Source organism: Andrena cerasifolii, chromosome 8 (assembly GCF_050908995.1).
Source record: "Andrena cerasifolii isolate SP2316 chromosome 8, iyAndCera1_principal, whole genome shotgun sequence".
Lineage (NCBI taxonomy): Eukaryota > Metazoa > Arthropoda > Insecta > Hymenoptera > Andrenidae > Andrena > Andrena cerasifolii.
This window is the reverse complement of record NC_135125.1, coordinates 4,581,874-4,604,470: the sequence shown is the minus strand read 5'-3', so window position 1 is coordinate 4,604,470 and position 22,597 is coordinate 4,581,874. Positions and strand designations below refer to the sequence as shown.

General features: G+C 40.6%; 3 protein-coding genes across 5 annotated transcripts in view; 1 reads left to right on the top strand and 2 right to left on the bottom strand.

The window, feature by feature from the left end:
* Nucleotides 1-129: 129 nt before the first annotated feature.
* On the top strand, nucleotides 130-15,733 carry LOC143372223 (G-protein coupled receptor Mth2). The gene is made up of 7 exons (XM_076818266.1): nucleotides 130-276; nucleotides 1,555-2,410; nucleotides 6,396-6,637; nucleotides 7,454-7,620; nucleotides 9,920-10,153; nucleotides 11,672-11,935; nucleotides 12,478-15,733. The coding sequence occupies exons 2-7, from the start codon at nucleotides 2,297-2,299 to the stop codon at nucleotides 12,963-12,965; spliced, it is 1,509 nt and encodes a 502-aa protein (XP_076674381.1). The 5' UTR covers nucleotides 130-276; nucleotides 1,555-2,296; the 3' UTR covers nucleotides 12,966-15,733.
* Nucleotides 15,734-15,839: 106 nt separating this feature from the next.
* LOC143372232 (inositol polyphosphate 5-phosphatase K) lies at nucleotides 15,840-21,142 on the bottom strand. 2 transcript variants are annotated; one of them, XM_076818277.1, is made up of 9 exons: nucleotides 20,798-21,142; nucleotides 20,427-20,543; nucleotides 20,284-20,361; nucleotides 18,846-18,993; nucleotides 18,611-18,786; nucleotides 18,151-18,378; nucleotides 17,925-18,078; nucleotides 17,655-17,844; nucleotides 15,840-17,568 (listed from the first exon to the last, which is right to left on the bottom strand). In XM_076818277.1, the coding sequence occupies exons 1-9, from the start codon at nucleotides 20,821-20,823 to the stop codon at nucleotides 17,393-17,395; spliced, it is 1,293 nt and encodes a 430-aa protein (XP_076674392.1). In that variant the 5' UTR covers nucleotides 20,824-21,142; the 3' UTR covers nucleotides 15,840-17,392. The 2 variants fall into 2 exon arrangements, with proteins under 2 accessions (XP_076674392.1, XP_076674394.1); XM_076818279.1 differs by lacking the exon at nucleotides 20,798-21,142 and having other exon boundaries at nucleotides 20,284-20,354; nucleotides 20,427-20,536.
* The window catches only part of LOC143372227 (uncharacterized), a 25,073-nt gene continuing 23,529 nt past the window's right edge, over nucleotides 21,054-22,597 (bottom strand). The window contains exon 8 of one of the 2 annotated variants that reach the window (XR_013086243.1): nucleotides 21,054-21,185. The gene's annotated coding sequence lies outside the window, so the exon portion shown is untranslated. Of the gene's footprint in view, nucleotides 21,186-21,803; nucleotides 22,594-22,597 lie in introns of those variants that run through there. The other variant, XR_013086244.1, reaches the window with a different exon arrangement.

Here is a 22,597-nt window from a genome sequence, read left to right as displayed (position 1 = left end):
TCAGCGATGATGTATGCACCATACAAGCAGCCGTGCACTGACAGATAAAAACATTCGTGCCTCGAAGAGTACGATCAGTGTGTTCCCAGACGTCGATCGGTGAACCACGTGAATTCGTAACAGGAGCCAGTGTGCCCGACTACTCCCAGCGATCGGAACGGTCAGCTCGTTGATACCCAAACCCGCTTGAGCCTTTGCATCATCAGTGATCGCCTTCGCTGGCGAAAAGAGCACCGCCTTATCCCTGGAATTGGCTGGCAGTTCTTTGGATTAAGCGTTAGTATCTGTGACAATAAACCCGAGCCGGCGTGGTGATCTCAGTTCCGGCAGTGATAGAAGTCGCGATAACACCAACGTCACCGGAACCCGGGGGAATTACTTCCATTCCTCGAGTATCAATTCCACGAGCCGTCGCGAGTCGCGAGATAAAAATGAAATGTGACCAGTGAGCAATCTATAATCGAAAGTTCGTGCCGCGCGGATGGGAGGAAGGTTCCCTCGCGCGGCCCGTCACGTCTCGCGAATGAAGAACCCAAGGAACGATGTTCGACTCGGGACGCGATCGAAGATCGGTAGGTCTCGTCGTCGAAATAGCGGGGATCGTAGGTCAACGACCCCATTCGCTGTCTAGGTCTCATTAAACACCTTCCGCAAAGTCTGACATCGGTCCTTGCGTTCCAGCATCGACGATCCCGCCAACCGATCTTCGAGGCTGTAACACTTTAGCCCTCCAACTAGAAACGCCGCGTGGTCTACCGTAGAATCGTGCGTTCGGTGAACACGATTTAAGGGGTCATGATCAGTCAGGAGGCCGAAAGAAAGGGTGGTCTTTGGAGATTTTTTACTCAAAAAATCTTTTTTCCTTTTAAGGGTTGCATCTAGCAGGAGTGCATCGTATTTTTTTTATTTAAAAATATTTATCAATAACTGAGTTATTGTCTATCTAACTGAGTTCTTATCTAAAATGAAAATTCAAAAGAATTTACTTATTATATTATATTGTCTAGTATTTGAACGAAGGATTTTCTTATCCGATGCTTAGTTTGCTTTTAATTGACGAAAATCAGGCAAGATTTATGATAAAAATCGAAACTTTTACTTCAAACATCAGCCATTTTTTCCCTAATCAATATCTCGAAAAATCCTTCGTTCAAATACTAGATACTATAATATAATAAGTGAATTCTTTTGAATTTTTCATTTTAGATGATCGACTTTCGAGCAGCAGTGGTCACCGCAGAAGCCTGTTTTTCAGAGAACCTTCGAGTGATAGACAATAACTCAGTTATTAATAAATATTTTTAAATAAAAAAATTACGATGCGCGGTACTAGATGCAATCCTTAAAAGGAAAAAAGATTTTCTGAGAAATGTGTTATAGCTTTTGAGTAAAAAATTTCCAAAGACCACCCTTTTTCGGCCCCCTGACTGAGCATGACCCCTTAAGTGGAAGAGAAACTAATCGAGTCGTTACGCGATTCGGAATGTTCGCCTGATAGCCGTCGATCTATTATCATGTATCTCGATTGCGTAACACGATTGTTCGATATTGTAGGTTTCGAAAGGATCGCAAAGAGACTCGCCGATGTGCCCGGGAAGTGAATAGAAGGGGGACTTTTCATCCTACTTTGCGTTGAAGCACCGAAGCGGGAATGCGGTAGGAAGGAGTGGAAGAGCGGAGTCTTGTTATCAGCGTTGGTCTAACAGATTGCTATTATCTCGCTCGTCGATCGACCTTTAATCGATAGCGAGGGAACAATCAGCGAGGAGGTTGCAAGCTGATAGAGCGCCGGAAGTTTCAAGGAGATAGCCTCTATTAATACGTTGGATCTTCACCAAGAAACAACGCGGTGTCTTCTTCATCTGATCCGCTCGACTCGTTGGGGAAGCCAGGAGGCGATATACGCGCCACGGAAGCCAGGCAACCGCCGGTCGCATAGATTCTAGGTAACCAGGGAATCTCAAGCATAAGTCTGAAGGGAAAGAAAAAAATTTTGCTCGAACCAAGGTGCTAGAGTGTCTTAATTGAATCGAGATACAAACTCTGACGGGGGAGCACCGCGGGAAGAAAATTGACGGGCATATAGAAAGTGGAGGATGTCGCTGGGAAGTCGGAGACACCAAAGTTTTTACTCCTCTGTGGCTGTCGACACGTGAACTCGGTGCGAGCCGATCGGGAAGGCGATACTTCGAGGGCGATACAGAAAGCTGAGGGCCTGCTGTACGGACAGTCGGTGGACGTGATAAAATCTTTAACGACAGCGCTTGCGGATCCTACGAAGAAGCTTCGAGGAAAGATGTCTGGGAATTCTAAAAGACTTATCATGTTGCTGCACATTCTTTCCTGCCACCTGGCGACTGGCATCGCCCGCGTGGACAATCAAACGACAATTATACACTCGATTCCTTTGGTAAGTACGAGGATGCTGAACGGAACTTAACGGCGGAGGTCGTAATACGCTTATATAGCATAGTATTTAGCAGATAACTGCTTTCGAAACTCTGCCAAGAATTTGTGAACATTGAATAATGTTATTTGTATTTTTTGTTTTTCCTGTGTGTTTCTAACAAGCATTTCTCGCTTATATTGCCCAACGAACGATAGTCACAGTTTTTTCCTTCTTCCCTCCTCTCTCCTTCGGGTCCCAGCAGCAGCGACGCACCGGGAGACAGGTGATGGTCACCCATCTTTCCCCAGTACGCGCCCCGTGATGTTTAACTTCGGTGATCTTACGGGAACCGGTGTTTCCATCACGGCCATGGCCGCTGGTCATTGAATAATATGGTTGTAAGTTGTAAGTTCGCCTTGAATCGTGGAGGCTCCGCGAAAGAAATCGAAAGTAAAGTTTCACGCGTCTGTGATTACTTTTTTGATACCTAAAATTTACGGATCGCGATCGGAGCAAATAATATTGCTGAAAGATATGAATTGATATTTGATCTTACATTGTAAAGTTTGACCGATGACAAACACGCGATAATTAATGGTGATAAAATTGGTGAGATCGGTGTTCCGCACACAGCGTTATCGAATCATTGGGACTTTGATGTTTCGTTGCACAAGGTTTCTTTGCGAACGGGAAAATTTTTATTTTGTGTCGAAGGAATATTTCCTCAAGGTAGCTTCGTGCTCTTTAACCGGACTGCTGCATCCTTGTTCCACCGTCCCGTGACGTACTTCCATAAGTAACAAAAAAACTTATTCAATAAACTCATTTATAATGTTATTTAAAGTTACCTTAGCATGATTCAAATTTCGAAATATTCACCTTTGACATTACACGCTTCCACCCCGCTTACAGATATGAAATTAAAGCAGGCACTGTATGCGTTTGTCAGATTTCGATGGGTAATAATAAAGTATGCGCAGTATAATTCATTAGATGAGGTTTTATACTTTTAAATTGCATTTAAATGGATGAGAAAGGTTAACCACGCGGAATTTGTTGGGAATTAATTAACCGATCGCTTAACTAATGTTAAAAGACAGCTGACCTAATATTTTTGTAGGGTAGGCCGGGGCGAATCGGATCACTTTGTGTTAAAAAATAATAGTCAAACATTAAAAAAACTAAGTTTTTATTATATATTCGTGACCAGTACACCTTTGGCTTTAAGATTAATAATAGAAAATAAAATCAAACTTAAAAATGTTTGGCTCTTTGTTTTCTTCTGCAAACAAAAAACCAAAAAGTCAGAAATATCCCATAAATTTCTGAAGAAAACTGAAATTTTCATAACAAAATCTTTAGAATCAACTTAAACAAATCTAATTTATTGGCAGTATGAAGTCAAGTGACACTACTTGGTACACAGATCGCAAGGATATTGCCGGTTTTTGCCCCCCTCTATCAGCACAATTCTCGTGGCATCACTTTTCTCAGATAATCTTCTGAAAGTGGACGAATTAATTTTTCACCAGGAGTAAATACAATGCCATCTTCTTAAGGGGACTAGGCAGTCGAAAAATCGATTTTTTTATCGCATTTTCCGAAAGTACTATCTTTTCTCAATAAAATTCGAGACTTTCATAAAAAAATCCGGTGACTTCTTAATTTTTTTTATGAAAATCTCGAATTTTTACAGACCATATCAGAGGTTTGCGCCGAAATGACACATGTTCTACACATCCTGTAATCTTTTCCAAGTCGATTTGAACCCCAATTCGCTCGCAATCAGGAAAAAATGAAGAGAAAAAAATATTCTAGAAAAACGCATTTAAAGTTTTTGCGAATTTTACTATAAACCAAGCGGCATTTTATTGAGAAAAGATTGTACTTTCGGAAAATGCAATAAAAAATCGATTTTTCGACTGCCTAGTCCCCTTAAGACCATTAATTTCTTTATCTTTTTCGTCATTTCTTTAGATTTAATTTTTATCACAAATTTCTTTATTTTTTTTTTACACCATGATCCCTGATTACTCTTTTTTTATATACGTACGATCCATCTGTATATAAACAATTATCATATTTATAATCATAAAAATACTCAAATGAAAATAAAGGGTGATTCGCTCCAAATAACGAGATCCGATTAGCCCCATATGCAAGTATTGCGAAGGGTGTGGATTACATAAACATATTACGATATAATAGTCTAAAATACATCAAATACTAAACTTGGACAGCGTGCAAACTATTAACAATAAACACATTTGAATTTTCAAGCCTACGTTTTTTGTTACAAAATTGTAACCTTCGCACGCGTTCATGTCACTGAAAACGCATGCCAGCTCCAAACAATGACTTAAAACAATTAAAAGGCTATTGAAGTAGGTACGGGGGAGAGCTCATTTCTATCGCGATGTAAGAAATATGGACTAAATTCTTATTTTCATCCAATTAGGGTAGACCGACTCGGTTCGGTCTACCCTAATAAGTTAATTACTTCCTAATTATTTTGTTAAAGAGTCTGTTATATTTCTCCTTTACACTGTTATGCCATTACAAAATTGCATCCACTTATGAAGCAAAAAGCCCTTTCGACACTACAAGATATTACGTAAAAATAAATGAAGAGATATCATCAACTAAGAGCATCTTTACAGAAGTTTATATCAGTTTCATAAGATTTCTGCGGAGAAAGCCAGTCTGCATATTCATCAGGCTTTTGAAGATCGGTATCTAAAGAGAAAGATAATATTACGACATTGATCGCTAAAGCGAGTTCAAAAAGGCAGTTAAATCGATCCCCAAACGATAAATATAGGTACTTGTATGTTTACATAATTATCTTTAGAGTTTTCTCTGTGCATGTACGCTAATCTTCGAAGCTATTCCGGCCCCCAACTTACGTTTTAGTTCGAAGGCGTTACTCAATGCTGAGACTATAAAGAATTATGCAAATAGCAGCGAATGAGATAAGAAGGAAGATTTCTACATAGTTCGCATTCGCCCGATTGATTAATCACCACTGTTCCATGTAAACCTTCCTACTTCCATCTGTGCATTTACTGTGGGCTTTAACTCTAATGGCATTCAATTATGCAGACTGATAATTATCAAATTCTTCTGCAAATTAGCTACGAAGAGAGTCTTCTCAGTAAATGTGTAACATTGGTAGATATCATATAGAAACTAGGGGCCTTATATCGTTCCTATATTCTACGATATGACAGATTGTCGTGAAATAAATTCAAGTGGACCGAGTGGCTAGTATTTCAAGGCTTTCATTAGCATCCTTTAAACCGTAACATTTATTAAACTACTGTAAACCAAGTCCATTGACCAGTGGTGGATTTAACGGGCGGCCAATGAGCAGTTGCCGTTTGGGCCCCTGCCAAGAAGGCCCCACTATAGGGCCCTATCTTTAAAAAAAAATTTTATCCAGAACACTATACTTGCTTCTGTACTACTACTCTCTCCCCCTTTTTTAGTAAACTACCTCCTCATTTCCTCCCCAAAAATGGGCCCCACGGAACGTTTGCCACCTGGGCCTTTTCCCTTAAATCCGCCACTGACGTTGACTACGAAAACAATTTATCTTTTCTTTCACGCTCCAAAAGCCGAAAAATAATTCGCGGATTCTAATTCAGAATTATGTATACAGAATCCCGCGGCATTACAGTATTATGAAATTAAATTATAGGACTTTGAATAAGTATTCGCAACAAATAACACGCAAATGCGATCTTTCTGCTTTTATTCATTGTGCACTCATTTTGCTGGGCCCACGTCACGGATGAGAAATTTATGAATTCCTTTGGTAATAATACAATAATTATAATACTCTTGGAAACTTTAAATATAGCTTGCATGCCGAGATTTCTCTTAAGAATTTTCGCAAATTAATTTCACATGTAAATTTGACTCCTTCAAAAGTCTTTTCAAATTCAAGTCACTCGAGTTACAACGAAGTTCACGTGTAAAAAAAATCTCGATCGTTGTTTCGCAGGAGAACAGAACGGTGATACCAGAGGAATACAAGGGTTTACCAGTGGTGGGGAAGTGTTGCGCAAAGGGCGAAGTTCTCGTGAAAAATGGAACACAGCCAGCAAGGTGCGAGACTTCGGATATTCCGATCGAAGCAATTTTTTCGCCGCTGTTCAGTGACTTCAACAGCAGCGGCTGCAGTGTACCCGGTGATCCACAGGCCACGTTCGTTGTGATCGTCGGAGATCCTTGCAAGTACGGAAGGTATGTATTCTTTCGAGTTAATGAATATGCGATACATGAAGAATCTGCGACGTAATCAGGCGCCACAATATGTCTACACGGCTAATAGCATTCATCGACTGTATTTCCTATTATTTAACCCTGAAACGTGATCGTCGTCAATTTTACGAGTGCCACTCAAACACCATCGCGTAGCGAACGAGGAAAACCTATTTACTTAAATCTTTGAATTTTCATTAATGAATATTTTCAGATTAGTTTGTCACAGTAATCGCTCTGTAACTTGTAAAAAAATTTAAAGAATTAAAAAACCCGACTGCTTAAAAAACATTTAAAAAATTAATTTTTAATTTAATTTTTTTATTAATTTATTTTTTTTAATGTTGTTTTATTAATTTAATTTTTTAATGTTTTTTTTATTAATTTCATTTTTTAATGTTTTTTAAGCAGTCGGGTTTTTTAATTTTTATTTATTTTTTTTTTAATTTTTATTTAATTTCTTTTTAATTTTTATTTATTTTTTTTAATTTTTTTTCAAAATGTATATTACTAGAAAAAGACTATTAGAGCATGATTGTACGAGTAGTATACGTGTACAATTACCACTGAATTGTTAAGAGATTAAAAAATAGAAAAATAGTAACTTAAAAATGACGTTGGGGTGCAGTGAATCCTATGCGACCAAATAATTGGTGATTATAAGAAGACCACGGAGGGTTAATTAACCAATCGTGGGCTATAATAAACTCATAAGATTTGATAATCAGCGATCAACTATCACTGACCAATATACATCATTTACATCTTGTATTTATGGCAGCTGAACGCTTCTTTCAGGTATATTATGGATCCCACAGAAAGCGAGTACGACGAAAATTATTTATTATTAAACGGATCCGTGTTCGCGCCGCATCACGATCCCCTTATGTTGCAACTTGGCGTAAATTATTGCATGGAAATAGTTCCAGAACACGGTCTTAAAACCTTTGGATGCTTCCCCAAAGGTAAGCATGTAGATCATAACATAAGTAGCTATGTATACCGAACGACAGTGCTACCCCTAGTGCGCGTGCGCGAAGAGGATATGGAGAAGTGGGTGGGAGTTCCCCTACACAGCGCGATCTTTGTGAGGATAGTGATGACTAGATTCGCGACTTGGCGGATGATCTAGTATCGAGGCATTATTATTAACCCCAGGATGGTGGATCGTTTGATTACACGCCGGATGTTATATGGGTCCATTTTGACCCATAATTCCATTTATACGCATTTCAGAATAAGCTTTTATATTAATGATGGATTTCAGTCTTTTATGATCTGAAATACCAGTGATTTTCACGAAGTAATACTAAAGTAACATATGTAATTTGATATTTGGCGTGGATTAAAATGGACCCTGTATCCGCAAGACGAGCATTAAGGGGTATTCTCGTCTATACTCCCTGTCATTTAAGAAGGAACCTGCCGACCGACGAGTTTACACCGGTTCTGCGCAGGTTGGCGCTCATTGGTGCCGGGAGAAGCCACTATTGGCTGTACCCCCACCAACGCTTCCTCGGAGCCAATCAGCTCATTCTGCATGCGCGAAACGGGTTCCTTCTTAAATGACTTCTGGTGTAGGCAATTTTAAGGTCAGTTTTGGGAATTTATTGCGAAGAAACGAATAATGCTACAATATTTGCGCTTTGTGCGCACGGTTATTAACACTTCAGCTATTTGCAGATTTTTTTTTAACTGACTATTGACAGTATTTTAAGAGTTATCGTTCGAGCAGTTTGTTTCAGAAATTTTGTCTCACCGGTGGTATTGATTGGGCCCCTTCCGATCACGTAAAATACAAAATTCATAGCTCATTTTAAACGTAATGAATGTGGTTATCGTCTCTACGCGAATGAATAAGACACGGAAATATTTGACAAAACGGCGGCCTCGTGAAGAGCCATATTCGAAACATAGCATCGACTTTGCAACTTCCGAGTGCTATAAAAAAAAGGATTTCCAATATTGACTGGTATATGGTAGGACCGTACGGTGTCGACCGACGCGATCACTGTGATCGCGGGAGAGACACCGGTGGACCTTGTGTTAGCGGAGCGCGCGTCGAGCTAATGTCGAATAAGTCACGCCGAGTTGGCGTCTGGAGATGTCTCCGTAGCCACGGCGAAAGCGAAGGTACGGAGAGAGATCCTTGCAACGTGGCAATCGAGATGGTCGGCGTCAACGAAGGGAAGGATTACCTTCCGATTCTTCAAAGACGTCCGGGACCGCCAGGAACCACGCTGGCTGATAATTGACTACTACACGACGCAATTCCTAAGTGGACACGGAGACTTCCGAGCGAAACTAGAGGAATTCAACTTGGTGGAGGATGGGATATGTGCATGTGGGGGGAACGAAACTTCGACCCACGTCCTTTGCCACTGTCCAAAGCACAATGAGGCGAGAGAACTCCTGAAGCAAGCGGTGGAAGCCAGCGGCCAGCAATGGCCTGTGGTGGAAGCCGGACTTGTATCGAACAACGACCTATCACGGGAGTTCCGGAACATCGCCAAAACGGTGCTAACCACCAAGTCTCGAACGCAAAACGCCGGGCAGTAAGATACTACTCAGCAATGACAACTTGAACCCCGAAAGACCGAAGCTTAAACGCTTGTGACTCTGCCTTCGCGTGGCCCTCACTGTTAAGTTCTAGACGGTCTCTGGGTGATCCTCTTCCGGAACGAACTAAAGGATTCACTACCTCTTAACGGGGACCGTCATCCCTTCTACTCCTGTTGTCGGGAAGAGGAAGGGAGTTCTTCCAAGACCCCCGTGGGAATGGTCAGCTAACCACTTCGAACACCTGGAGGTATAAGCAGTAAAATCTGCTCCAGGTACTCCAAAGCTGTGGACTTGTCCCGTGGAAGATTATACAGAATAGATGGTACATGGTAGGAACGATAATCACATTCATTACCTTTAAAATGAGCTATGAATTTTGTATTTCAGGCGACTAGAAGAGGCCCAATCAATACCACCGACGAGACAATATTTATTTAAATAACTTTTAAAATACTGTCAGTAGTCAATTAGAAAAAATCCTGCAAATAGCTAAAGTAGCAATACCCAAGTGCACAAAACGCCAATATTGTAGCACTCTCCGTTTCTTCAAAATAAATTCCGAAAGATGGCTGTAGACCTCTTTGATTCACACTTCCTCCTCTTAACTCCTGCAAGTGCACTGTTGCTCGGTACATCTACGTATGAGTACACAATGAAAAGAATGGTCTTATATACTTTGCACACTAATGCCAATCTTTTCAGAACGCATAATACAGACCGCGGACGCTCGAGTCACACTTTACGCCTGCGGCCTCTTGATATCCGTGCCATTTTTAATCCTCACTATCGTGGCGTACTCCATCACTCCGAAATTAAGGGACGTGCATGGAAGAGCACTGTGCCGTTACTGTGGATGCTTAGCGCTGGCTTTCACCACCTTGGCAATCGTACAAGTAGCGAGTGCGCATTTGTCGGATCAGAGTTGCACAAGTATAGGTGAATAACGAAACTACTTAAGTCACATCATTTTCCTTTAAATGAATTCTTTCGAAGTCAAATGAGGGTGATGGATTTTGTAATAGTTAATTATGAGATCGGAAATGGCTAAAACTTCTCCTCTTCAAATCCTTGGGTACATTTTGTATGCTGGATGGATTATTCAATTTCATTTTTTTATAATGATCTTCCACTGCTCTCTGATTCTCGTTTAAGTTCAGTTCCTTTAAAACTCTTTTCTAAAGATGGCAGCTTAATACTGACGAAGGATTTGGAACGTGTGACTTTTTTCACTGCTACATTAGCTGCCTTTTTTATAGGTAGGGTGGATGCACCATTTGTGGCCACTTTAAGGTATTGTACCAGTTCTGGCCAATTCTTAAAAAATATAATATTTTTCCCTGTATGCAATAAATGTAACCTTATATTTCCGGCGGTAAACTAAACGAAATATTTATGATGTGAAATTGTCCACATAATAATGGTCTGCAAACAATTTAAAAATAAGAAAATTATGCACATGGCCAAAAATAGTGCAATGGCCACAAACGGTACATCTACCCTACGCTTAGAAAAAATGGAATCCATGCAAGGATTAATTCCTTGCCGGTCTCACATCGTCTAAATCAGGGGTGCTCAGGGAGCCGTTTTGAGCGCCTAGCTGCGAGCAACCCGCCTGTCTCGTTGCTAAGGTTAGAATCGGTGAGGCGAACTGCAGTAGTGTACGTGCATTCGGTATGACTTGAACCCAGCTATATACACTACTGCAGTTATCCTCACCGATTCTAACCTTAGCAACGGGACAGGCGGGTTGCTCGCAGCTAGGCGCTAAAAACGGCTCCCTGTGCACCCCTGGTCTAAATCTTTACTCATAGTTCCAGGCGTTATTTTTTCCATTATAGATATTTCACCAAACTTTGCAAATTGTTTCCTAGATTCTATAAACGCTGTATAGACCGGTCATTAAATTGCAACTATATTTTAGCAAAAAATTTCGTTCGAGAATTTAGATTTAATTATCTATTGTCGCAAAACTGGAAACACGGTACCTTAATCTTATTCTGTCGATTGTTTCAAATCCTTCGGTACAAATATGTATACAATTACGATTTCTAAGCAACTCTTTGAACAAAGCCTCTCCCTCGATAATAAAGCCGGGAATCCACCGAGAAGCTAAGCTAAACTATGCGATGCTATGCTGCGTTTTAAAAAAATTAGCTTCAGTACATTCTTATGGAACCGTTTCCACCAAAAGCTACGTTAAAACATAGCATCCCATAGCTTAGCTTCCCGGTGGATTCCCCGCTTAATCCGTAATTAGTTCTTCAGTTTCAGTACAATTGTTTTATATAGCTTGTTCCATAAACACTTCCCAAAATAGAAATTTGTGCCATGTACCTGCGCACGTGGTTTATAAAGAATTATAATGTGATACGATGTAACGAGCAACTCCTTTCGAAGAACGACCACTAGAGTACGCATTTGGGACCGAGTTTACAAGACAATTGACTTTTTCAGCGTTCGTTATCCAGTTCTCCTTCGTCGCGTGCTTCTTCTGGCTAAATGCGATGTGCATCGAGATGTGGTCGCTGGTGCGCAGCCACGTGGATCGCGAAACGTACAAGAGGATGAAGCCAAAAACGTTATTCTTTTGGTACTCCTTATGGTGCTGGGGTCCCTCGGTGATACTTATCCTCGTCTCGATGATCATGGATCTCAGCCCGACGATACCGGCGACTTATGTGAAACCGAACTTCGGCAAGGATAGTTGCTGGTTCCAATGTAAGTCAAGTAGAACTCTTTAAACGTCGTGCTCTTAAATCGTCAGTCCTCAATCTCATTCCTGTCTCCGAATCTATTTGCTCAGAAGTACTTTTTACCTTGCTCCGCGGACATAAAATCAGCGAACAAACTCTCCCGGCATTTCTCAGCTTCGTCCCCTTCTTAGATTTCCAAATTTGTTTCCCTACATTTTCTTCAGTATTTTCTATTCTTAATAATTGATAGATTAAAGTAGATTTTAACTTTCTTCTAAATGCAAAGAATACTAGAATCTGCCTTAAATTTCCTCTCATTAAATATTCTCGCAATTATGTTACTCGTTAAAACTATCGCGAAAAATAAATAACTGCACAAAGAAGTGTCAACTTTAATTTAAAACAGTTTTTGTATTATTATTATTGGGGGTAAATAACCCTTTGGTACACTGTAAAAAAATGAAACCTTATGAGTAGAGGAGTTATTGCTTTTAATAGAAAAATAGTAAAAAAACTGATAACTTTTAATATACTTAATCATAATCAATCCTATCTTTGAACTCTCAGCGGACGACGAGGCGATGCCATACTTCTACGTGCCAGTCGGCTTGCTTCTCCTTGGGAATGTGGTCCTCTTCGTCCTGACGTTCGTGAAACTGACCGGGTACCAAAAGGATCTCGATCTGAGGCGCCTCGCGAGGAACCAAGAATCGGATCGCCGTGATCGTAGGTGTCTTCGACGCCTAACGAGGACAGCGTTCGTCTGTTTGATCATCTTCTTCTTGATGGGCCTAAACTGGACCATAGAACTGATATCCTGGTTCGTCGGTAGAGACACGTTCGACTGGTCCACGTTCGATCTGATCAATGCTCTTCAGGGTGTTATTGTTTTCGGCCTGTTCGTTTTGCGAAGGCCGCAAAGGGACCTCGTTTGGTACAGGATACAACAGCTACGCGGTGTCGACGTAACAGAGCCGGAAACTCAAAGCATGGAGCTGTATCTGCTTCCAATGATGAACGGTGACTCGACACCTAGGCAAACGATCATCATGTGAAAACACTTTCGATCCTTCCTCGGCCCATACTGTGCGCGAGAGGATTGCCGTAAACCTTCATACTGCCTCAAGACGCTTAAAAAGTTCCTTCGACGAAACACGCGATTCCAGCGTGACCTTTTCATGTGGCATCAAGATAAGTCGGGTTGATGAAATTTTAAGATTTTTATGAATCTGCTTTGAGCAAGTCTTCATCGAGCGGTCACGCAAGTTGTACAATCGACTCGTTGATGAAGGCTTTCGCACGCCGATGAAATGAAATGAAATGCTGAGCATTACGTAGATATTTATAGTTCGTTGTACAAAATACGCGATACCAGTCGCTGTCGCTTATAACGCACAATCGTGGGAGCCTAATGTCCTAGTGGAGATGATTTGAAATGGTCAGTTTAAAGTTTTGGGGAAATTTTTATTCGTTATTACGAACGGTGAAAATAGTTCTTGAAAGTGGAAGCTCGCTTTTTAATTTACTAAATGTGTATGTGGGAACGCTTAATGACTACCTAGTCTTGCTTGACTTACGAAGAAGCACATAGGTCAGCGGTAATTTACCTCTAAATAGTTGCTTGTAAGCAGGGGCGGATTTGAGGATTTGGCGCCCCTAGGATGACAAGCGTCTGACGCCCGTTCCGCGAAATATCATAAAATATTTTAATTTAAAAGAGTCGAGACAATTTCAAAATTAATTCAATATGGCAACGCACAGCTGAGTCATTGCTAATTCGCTACATGAAAAAAGGGGAATTGTTTTTAAAGTTGTCTCAAGCCTCTGTGTTTAAACTTTTTCCAAAATTGGTTTCCCAAAATTGGCCGCTCTCCAAAATTGAATGTTCCCCAAAATTTATCGATACCCAAAATTTGATGTTCCCCAAAATTTCATGATCCTCAAAATTTGACATTCCCCAAAATGTATCGCTACTCAAAATTTGATGCTCCTCAAAAATTATCGGTCCCAAAATTTCATGTTCCCCAAAATTTCATGCTCCTTAAAATTCATCGCTACCCAAAATTTGCCGCTCTCCAAAATTTATAGCTCCCCAAAATTTGATGTTCTTTAAAATTTGCCGCTCTCTCAAATTTGATGCTCCCCAAAATTTGCCGCTCTCCTAAATTTGATGCTCTCCAAAATTTGATGTTCCTCAAAATATATCGCTACTCAAAATTTGATGCTCCTCAAAATTCATCGCTCTCCAAAATTTGCCGCTCCCCCAAATTTGATGCTCCCCAAAATTTATCGTTTCGCAAAATGTTCCGCTCTCCAAAAGTAGCTTTCCAAAATGTGCCACCCTAGGCTACGTAGCCTATATCCAAATCCGCCCCTGCTTGTAAGCAGGTTTTAGACCTAAAAAACGTGATTATTTAATAGAACTCATAGAAAGATACTAAATATTGATCTGCGGATGAAGTTTTTAGTTTTTTCAGATCACAGGCCAGCAGTCTTTTCTATGATTACACGTACTGATTGATAATTTCTATTCAATGCAATGAGAACTGGCGATCCCGAAATGAATACGTATGACTATGATTCTTTCTTTTTTACATTTTTCAATAATACCAAGATTTATTTGAAGTAGTCGTGGTGTGTCCGAACAACCTCTTATTTCAGTCATTTTTTAACAGTAATTTGATTGCAATCCGAAGCCTTAAAACAACTTTTTGTTAAGAAACTATTTCACAACCTACTAATTTGTAGATCTATATAAGTACCCTAGGACTTTCTTGTTCTTCTGAGTTCTATTATGCACTCAGCTGTGTGTCTATAGTACTGAAACACCCCATATAACTCGCATAAGTCATTTAGAAAATTATAATTAAACATTCAAGAACAATGAAGATTACAATTTCATGAATTTCAGCTGTGATAGTATCGCGTACCTTTGCATTTATGTACATATACAAGTCATCATGACGATACTCGTATAATAGACTCTAAATCTCGTGTGTGAAAAGATTCGAGAAACTAGTTATAAACCTTTCGCAAATGGACATGGAATACTGGACTATCGGACTCGAAGTTCCGTTTAAAATACATTCACGCCAGGTTGCGGAGGCGCGTTCGTGTTTTCGGGCAGAAATAGCACGCTTCTCGGGAACGTCTGGTTACATAAAAACGTTCGCAACTCGTTTTACAATGGTTAGTGCAAGTTGTGATATTTGTATACCGATTGCATAACAGTGAGAAACCGGATAGGTTCTATTGTGACCTTAAGTTTAACATATTACACACTTCGAATCCTGCACAATAACACCAAAGCGCTTTCGATCATTTCCAGATACACGGTCTTACCCAGTGCATAATACATTGTTAGTTAGGAACACTTTAGTATTACTAATTTCATTCATCATTCACATTCGATTCGCATAATGGCCCGTGTAAAATACCATTACGTCACAATTGCCTGGCGTACCGCGGTACAGCAAGTATTACAAAGTGGGAATCGCACCGTTTTACGAATATTTTCCCCTGCGGCAAGTGTTATTTTTCTTCCAAGCATTTACTAAACATAACATTTCGACAAACTTAATCATCTCAAGTTCATGCGTCTTTTTGTATAGTAATATGTGTATGGCAGCTATATGTATATTACAGTAACTACGTGTTATTCATTTACATTGTCACTAAATTATTTAAAAGCTACAGACGGAAATGTTATGTTCCGTGTTTTGTAATTGTAGCGCGAGAGTAAAGGATATGCTATTTATTGTAAAGTTCTTAAGTTATTTATCTAAACGTAATTTATCGAATAAACGTTTTCGTATAAACATTTTCTACGCCCATCTCTCCTTTGCCGTCCGACACCACTTCCCACGAAACAGCGACGCGTAGCCTTCTGTTAATTCCTTGGCATGGGTTAAAATAATCGGTCTAACAAGTAAAAAATATTATTCTTTATTTGCATCCCTTTTATACCACAGTGTATATTTGTTCGTTTTCTTGCGTTGCTATCGCTTCTATAAAAAATAAAATAGCGCGGGTTTGTACAACCAAACCGTTGCAACGATTTGCCAAACCAATCGAAAGGTTTCTCAAACTAAACAGTCGATTATTATCTACGAGTGCATTTATACGCCAGGTGAGTAAAAATATGTTTGCACTCTTGTAAGCTCCAAAGCGTAAGATAATTAAGCACTAGTGCCATTGGGCAATAACCCAACAGGAAAAGCCAGGTACCAAAAGTAACTTTCAAGCATTAATCAGGAAACTGGTCTACTATTAACCATCGTGAATTTTACACCTACGTGTACTATGCATCGTGAAATATTACTGTACCTTTAAGTAAATAATGCGTTCTCTGTACTTATGTGTGGGGAAAGGTTCTTCGTTCGCGTATTCGTCACAATAAATAAATATAAAAAAAATTGGTTAAGAACTATACATATAAGGTGCAATAATTAGTATTTCAGCTATTAAAAGTGAGCTGGTACTTACTTAAAAATACAGTAATACACGATCTTATTTTTGGCTTTACAGTCATAATTCCGAGGAGACTTATATTTACTTTCCCAATTTTGGTATTGCATTATGCCGCGGAGTTGCATCGCATTTAAATCATTTGTGGTCTTCCTGTGTGCGACTGACTTTACTATAAACAACCATGCTGGCGGTCAGATATATTGGCCGGTCTGAATCTGTTTCGCGAATGGCGATCGAGGGGAAATCGACCCTCCCCAGTGAGATTTAAGTTGGGAATCCACCTGGAAGCTAAGCTAAGCTATGTTTTAGCTGAACTTTTGGTAGAAACGGTTCCATAAGAATGTATTGAAACTAATCTTTTAAAACGTAGCATAGGATACCATAGCATGGCTTAGCTTAGCTTCCAGGTGGATTCCGAGCTTTAGCTTCTAATTAGGTGGATTCCCGACTTCACGAGCGTTCATGACGTAGCACGCGTGAGAGAGAACGTTTAAGAAACGGAGCCCCGAGGCAAGCAGGTGGCATGGTGGGAATTAACCCTCACTCGCACTGACCGGCCAATATATCGGACCTCCACTATAGTTTAAAGCAGCGCTGTCCAGCGCAGGAGCCTCTTACGCGTCTGCTTCCCTGTCAAACCGTTCTTTCGCGCCTCGTACCTTCGTAGTCAAGGAAACCGCGCGACGCTGAAGAAACAGACGATACTGGCGAAGCGGACAATGGGGCCCGCGATTGCCTCCCGAAAGGCAAGTTGAACAACGATGGTTTAAACATTGAAAGCACGCAGTAGACGCTATAATTTCAAAGCAAAAGCGTCATACTGACAAGATAGAAAATCTTGGACCCCGAAGAGTTGAAAAGCTCGAAATGATTCATACTGACTCTATAAAAACATCCAATGCGTACGTGAATTTGACAACTGTAAACACACACATATTGCAAGTGTAGCGACTTATCAGCAACACACTAATCGTTTATCGCGATCGTATAGGGTAGATAAAATGGAAATTTATCAGATAGGTCTGTGATGTCCTGGAAATGGCGGACTAACGCCTAATATACCAACCAGATTCCCACGTTGAGCAACGTAAACCAGCCGATACATTCCTGGCGAACGAAGGGCCGTATCGTTGAAGTATATTCGTTCGGTAATCGCGTGAGGTTCAAAAGGAACCGACGACGACTTACCTAACATACAATTTTTGTCACAAACTTGCCAAAATAATTATGACGTGTCCGCGACGAAACACATTTCTCCCGAAATAGAATCTTACCTCTGCCTACGTATTCGTAGACGATATATTCGTCTAAACTAGAAAACTCGTTGGGGAAGAGTCCTACCCAGTCACCACTAGCAGGTCTAGCGTTTCCCAACAATCTATACGATATAAAATTCTCTTCGTCAATGAACCATGCGGTGACTGGTTGAAACTCCACGCCGTGATCGTCTACTTCAGGTCTGACCTGAAAATTTAACCATTGAATTCGTTGAATGAATGATCATTTCACTAAAACTCTTTTATATCCCACGCAATGTGCCTTACAATAACATCGAACTCTCCCGTAACAGGTTTATGATCCGATTGAATGTAACTGGAATGACTTTTATAGTTACGCTGAACGGCACTAAGTTTAACGTCATCGTAAACATCTGCATTCACTTTGTACAGAATTCTATCAGTCCAGGAAGGCCTACGCCTGTATAAAAAGGGTTTCAGTTAAGAAGACTAATATTAAAGAAATATTTTAAAGGTGTTAAACTTATCTTACTTGAGATCAAATTCTTGCGAAGCAAATTCATATTTGTAAGTAGGGGGGAATGTAATAGCATTCTCGATCAATTCAGCGAAAGCTTCACCGGTCTCCATTACCATTTTTAGCTGATCTCTGTCCAGCAGGCATTTTAATTGATTTTTCTTAACTAATGCGTCGATATCCGTAGCAGTTAGATCCTCCCCGTTTAGTCGGAAATTTAGATCACCAATCCAGAATATATAACTACATGGAAAGTCGTTATTGGGATTAATACACGGGTTAAGGGGTTACGCCACCCTGAGACGCTCGAAACTACACGATTTTCTTTTGCAGCTACTATGAGGTTGAAGAGAAGAAAAGAAATAATTTTCCACCTCATAGTATCAGTAAAAAAAATTCGTCTAGTTTAGTGCTGTTTCGAGCGCCTGAGGGTGGCGTAACCCCTTAAGTTAATTCATCAAAAATATATACTTACTCGTGATACAATATCTTCGAAGTGTCTTGGCTATTAAAGCTATGATTTGTGAGTATTGTATTATAATCCACAATTCTGTCCGCCAACAAATGGTCATGAGGCGTTAGATGGGTATTTACGATACACATACTGACGCCGTATATGTTTAGCCTGATACTGACGGCGCCCTTGTTACCCTGGAAAGAATAATGACGAGAAAAATGAAGAGGTTCGCGCAGGCAAGATTTTCTCTTACCCACATGCCACCAAATCCTGTCCTGGTACACTGAGCTTCGATTAATCTCAAGTGTGTGATATGTTTTCGCAAACAAAAAGCATTCAAGACAAGACCCTGTAAACGCTGCGTACGTATTTTCACGTAGTCGTGCTGCTTCAATACATCCCTGCAACAATTATATATATGGAAATCTCGATGCCGCTATAAACGAATGCTGAATCGCAGATATTGTTCGACGATTAAATTAGTGATGGGCGTGATACCAGTCTTTCTCATGAGTTTCAAGTAGTTCGATACCCAAAGTATTCGTTTGGAAGGTTCGATGCGTATCGAAATTGTGAGTACTTGGGACCGACATTTGATACCAGTAGGAGCTAAAATGAGTACTGAGTGGAATTGGTATCGCGACAACAGTAAAGTATCGATACTATTCGAACCGGAATCAAGCATGCATAGGTATCAAAACTATACTGAGTACTTTAGGTATCGAATAGAATACGATACCTACAAAAATCTCGGTCCTTGAAACTCGACTGCGTTGGGGTCCGACGTTGAGCATACAAAGTCTCGCAATAAGGGACCCCTGAATAGTTGGACAAGGAAAGAGAATGAATATAAGCAGAGAAATCGAAGTAGACGTACTGGGTGATCCTCTCGCGACGCTAGTCGAAGAAAGTGGTGCCCGGCACCACGTGCCCAAAACAAGAACCCTCGAAGTGGTTAGTATACCTACCCATTAAGAAGTGAGAAATCTTTTAGTTCCGCTTTTCTCATCAGATCTCTGCGAAAACGACGCCAATCGATACCTTATGTTTCTCCGATGAAAATAACACCAAGAACGACGTAATATTCACATTACTTATTGGGAACCATTATTTACATTCCCGTAGATAAACGTAACCTAAATGCTTAAGAATAAGTAGCGACTGAGAATACCGCCCCAAGTATATTCGAGCCGCTCGAAAAAATTCAAGCTTCTCGATTCTTTCGGGCCGCGCGGTTCTTTCGAGCCACTCGGTTTTTACGGGTACTCGGCTCGGCTCGGCTCACTTTTTCCGAGTACTGGACCAGTCTTAATTGCAACCATTTCGAGGGTCGAATGTCGTATCTCGTCCGACCCGAACACAGTCGAGTTTAAAGGACCAAAATTTTTGTAGGTATCATTTGGGGAAACGATTCTTTCCAAATACTCATTCCTGTTTTGATAACTATGGATGCTTGTTTCAGGTTCGAATAGTATCGATACCAAGTCCAGCCAAGATGTTGATACCTACAAAGGATCGAACCTTTTGAGTAGGTATCATTTAGGCATCGATACCTTCTGATACCTACGGTACTCATACGTGCTTGAGATGCCATGATACTTCACCGCTAGGTATCGATACTGCTCGAGCGGTATCACGCCCATCACTAGATTAAATTATGAAACTCATTTCGAAGGTGTTCCAATGCGTACCTAAAGCATTTAGTCCAGGGATCCTCGAAGAATATGTCCAACACCATATTCTGCGGTTGGGCTTTAACTTCCTGCAATCTACCGTAGTGCATAAGTTTCACAGCTTTGCGCGTAATTTACAAGCGATTATGTCTCATACATACCCAACGAAATATAGGTCTGGCAAACTTCGGGGCGAATTAGAACAAGTGAGATCCAGAAGTTGCTGTAAATTCTGCTCCGGATATTTGGTCGCCACGTTCCACGTGACGAAATAGATCCTAAAACGCACGGCAAATATTTAGCATTAAAATAGTCTCCAATAAATCGCGAAACGTAAATAATAAATAGAATTAAAAATAGCGCAGATCGCGAGCATACATCGCGCGTGTCATTCAAATTTTAATTCATCATTCGGGTCGAAAAAGAAAGCGTCAAAGATGAAAATAACGTTTGTAAACGTAAAAAAAAATATTGGATGAAAAAAGAAAACATATTGGGAGAGAGACAGAATGCGATGATATTTCTAACTTACCGAAGACGCTCCTGCTGGTTGGCCATTTCTGAGATGCTATTGTGCAGGCGTTCGAAGGTACTTGGCCAAAATTCACGCGACGCTGTTAGTGCTCGGGGACAGGTTATACTACAATGACTGTACAGAGTGTTTGCCAACACATTTTTTAGGTTAGGAAGTGTTGCTCGCAGTGCCAACGCATGGCCGAGGGATGTGTCGATTGTAAACTTTCATCGAGGAAGTATTTTCGTACGACTGAATAGGTGTTGCACAGGAATTGCGAGCTTTATCGCTTCACCGTGCATCAGAGCACGTCCAAGGAACCATACTGTTGACAGCTGCAGAGAAATTCAATCTCCCCCTCCATCGAAGCCCGCCACGTGACGTCAAAGTAGCAACCTGTCGTTTACTGTCAACCGTGAGTATGTACATTACGTATACACTACGCAAGTGTATAATCTTCTTTGGGCAGTGACGTAGTGAGTTCGAGCGGTGCCCCGACCCTTTTTTTACGCGTGTACAGTAGAGCTCTGCAACGGGCGGGTATACCGTGGGTCAACCCGCCCGTTACCCGATCGTCTTTTGACTCACCCGACCCGGCCCGGCCCGCGTCGGGCAAGACGGGTTAGCGATCATTTCTACCCGCCCGCCAAGCCCGAAACTGTTGCCAGCCGTGCGACGTATCCGACCTATCCGCAGGGCCGTCCCTAGCGGGGGTGCAGAAGGCGCCCAAACCTAGGGGCTGCCGCAGGCCGTTTATTATATGTAAAATTTTGATTAATAAGAATAATAATCGAAACTCTTTTGCATGGTAACTGTTTAAAATTATGTATGTATAGATATAAAAGTAAGCACTGCATATTAAATTCTTAATTAAAGAATATTGAATTAATAAGGGCGGCAATATTGTTTTTGCACCCGAGCAGCCAAAACCCAGGAACGGCCCTGCCTGTCCGTGGCCGTATTTGCAGGGCCGGTGCGAGGATGGTTGGCGCCCTCATGCAAGAAAATGTTTGGCGCCTTCAAATTTAATTTCTTACATTTATTTGTATTTTAAGTTCTGTTATTTACATATAGTTAAAAAGTATAATACACGTTAATAAAAAAGAAATCGTCAAGGTTTGACTCTCCATTCGAGGCTAACAATAAGTCAGAGTGAAAATCGGGTGAATCGCGAGAAATGTCTCGGGTGAGTAAAGACTAAAGAGCGGGCACGGGCAGATCGGGATCAATCAGAACTATTGGAATCAGAACTATTGGAATCAGAACTATTGGAATCAGAACTATTGAAATCAGAACTATTGGAATCAGAACTATTGGAATCAGAACTATTGGAATCAGAACTATTGGAATCAGAACTATTGGAACCAGAACTATTAGAACCAGAACTATTAGAATTAGAACTATTAGAATATTATTATATATTAGAAGTATTATAATAACTATTAGAATATTGTTTCTACCTCAAACCAATCGTTGGTTATTATTTTACACATTTTTTTTCGCCAGAATAAAGTGTACCCGTAACTTACGTTTCACTAAACTTTTTTGGGAATATCTCGACAACTAAAGCCGAGCGACAATAATATGTACAGGAAAAAAGTTATTCAAAATCATGCCCCCGACAACCCTTTGTAAATAATTGCCATCCAATCTTCCATCTTTCTTAATTAAAGCACTGTTTTAAATTCGTGTTGGTAAATGGTATAAAAACGTCAGTGCTAATTTACTCTCATATTCAAGACAGTAACGCCACCCGGACTGACAATGTATGGCACGATTATTGTAGAGCCGCGAGTCTTCCTCGCGGCTGCAACCTTT

Coding starts and splice junctions, on each gene's coding strand:
- LOC143372223 (XM_076818266.1), top strand. CDS start 2,297: ATGTCTGGGAATTCTAAAAGACTTATCATGTTGCTGCACATTCTTTCC. Junction 2,411..6,395: donor TTATACACTCGATTCCTTTG/GTAAGTACGAGG, acceptor GTTGTTTCGCAG/GAGAACAGAACGGTGATACC. Junction 7,621..9,919: donor CTTTGGATGCTTCCCCAAAG/GTAAGCATGTAG, acceptor CAATCTTTTCAG/AACGCATAATACAGACCGCG.
- LOC143372232 (XM_076818277.1), bottom strand. CDS start 20,823: ATGGCCAACCAGCAGGAGCGTCTTCG. Junction 18,379..18,610: donor TCGAAGATATTGTATCACGA/GTAAGTATATAT, acceptor CTTTCCATGTAG/TTATATATTCTGGATTGGTG. Junction 17,845..17,924: donor CGGGAGAGTTCGATGTTATT/GTAAGGCACATT, acceptor TTAAATTTTCAG/GTCAGACCTGAAGTAGACGA.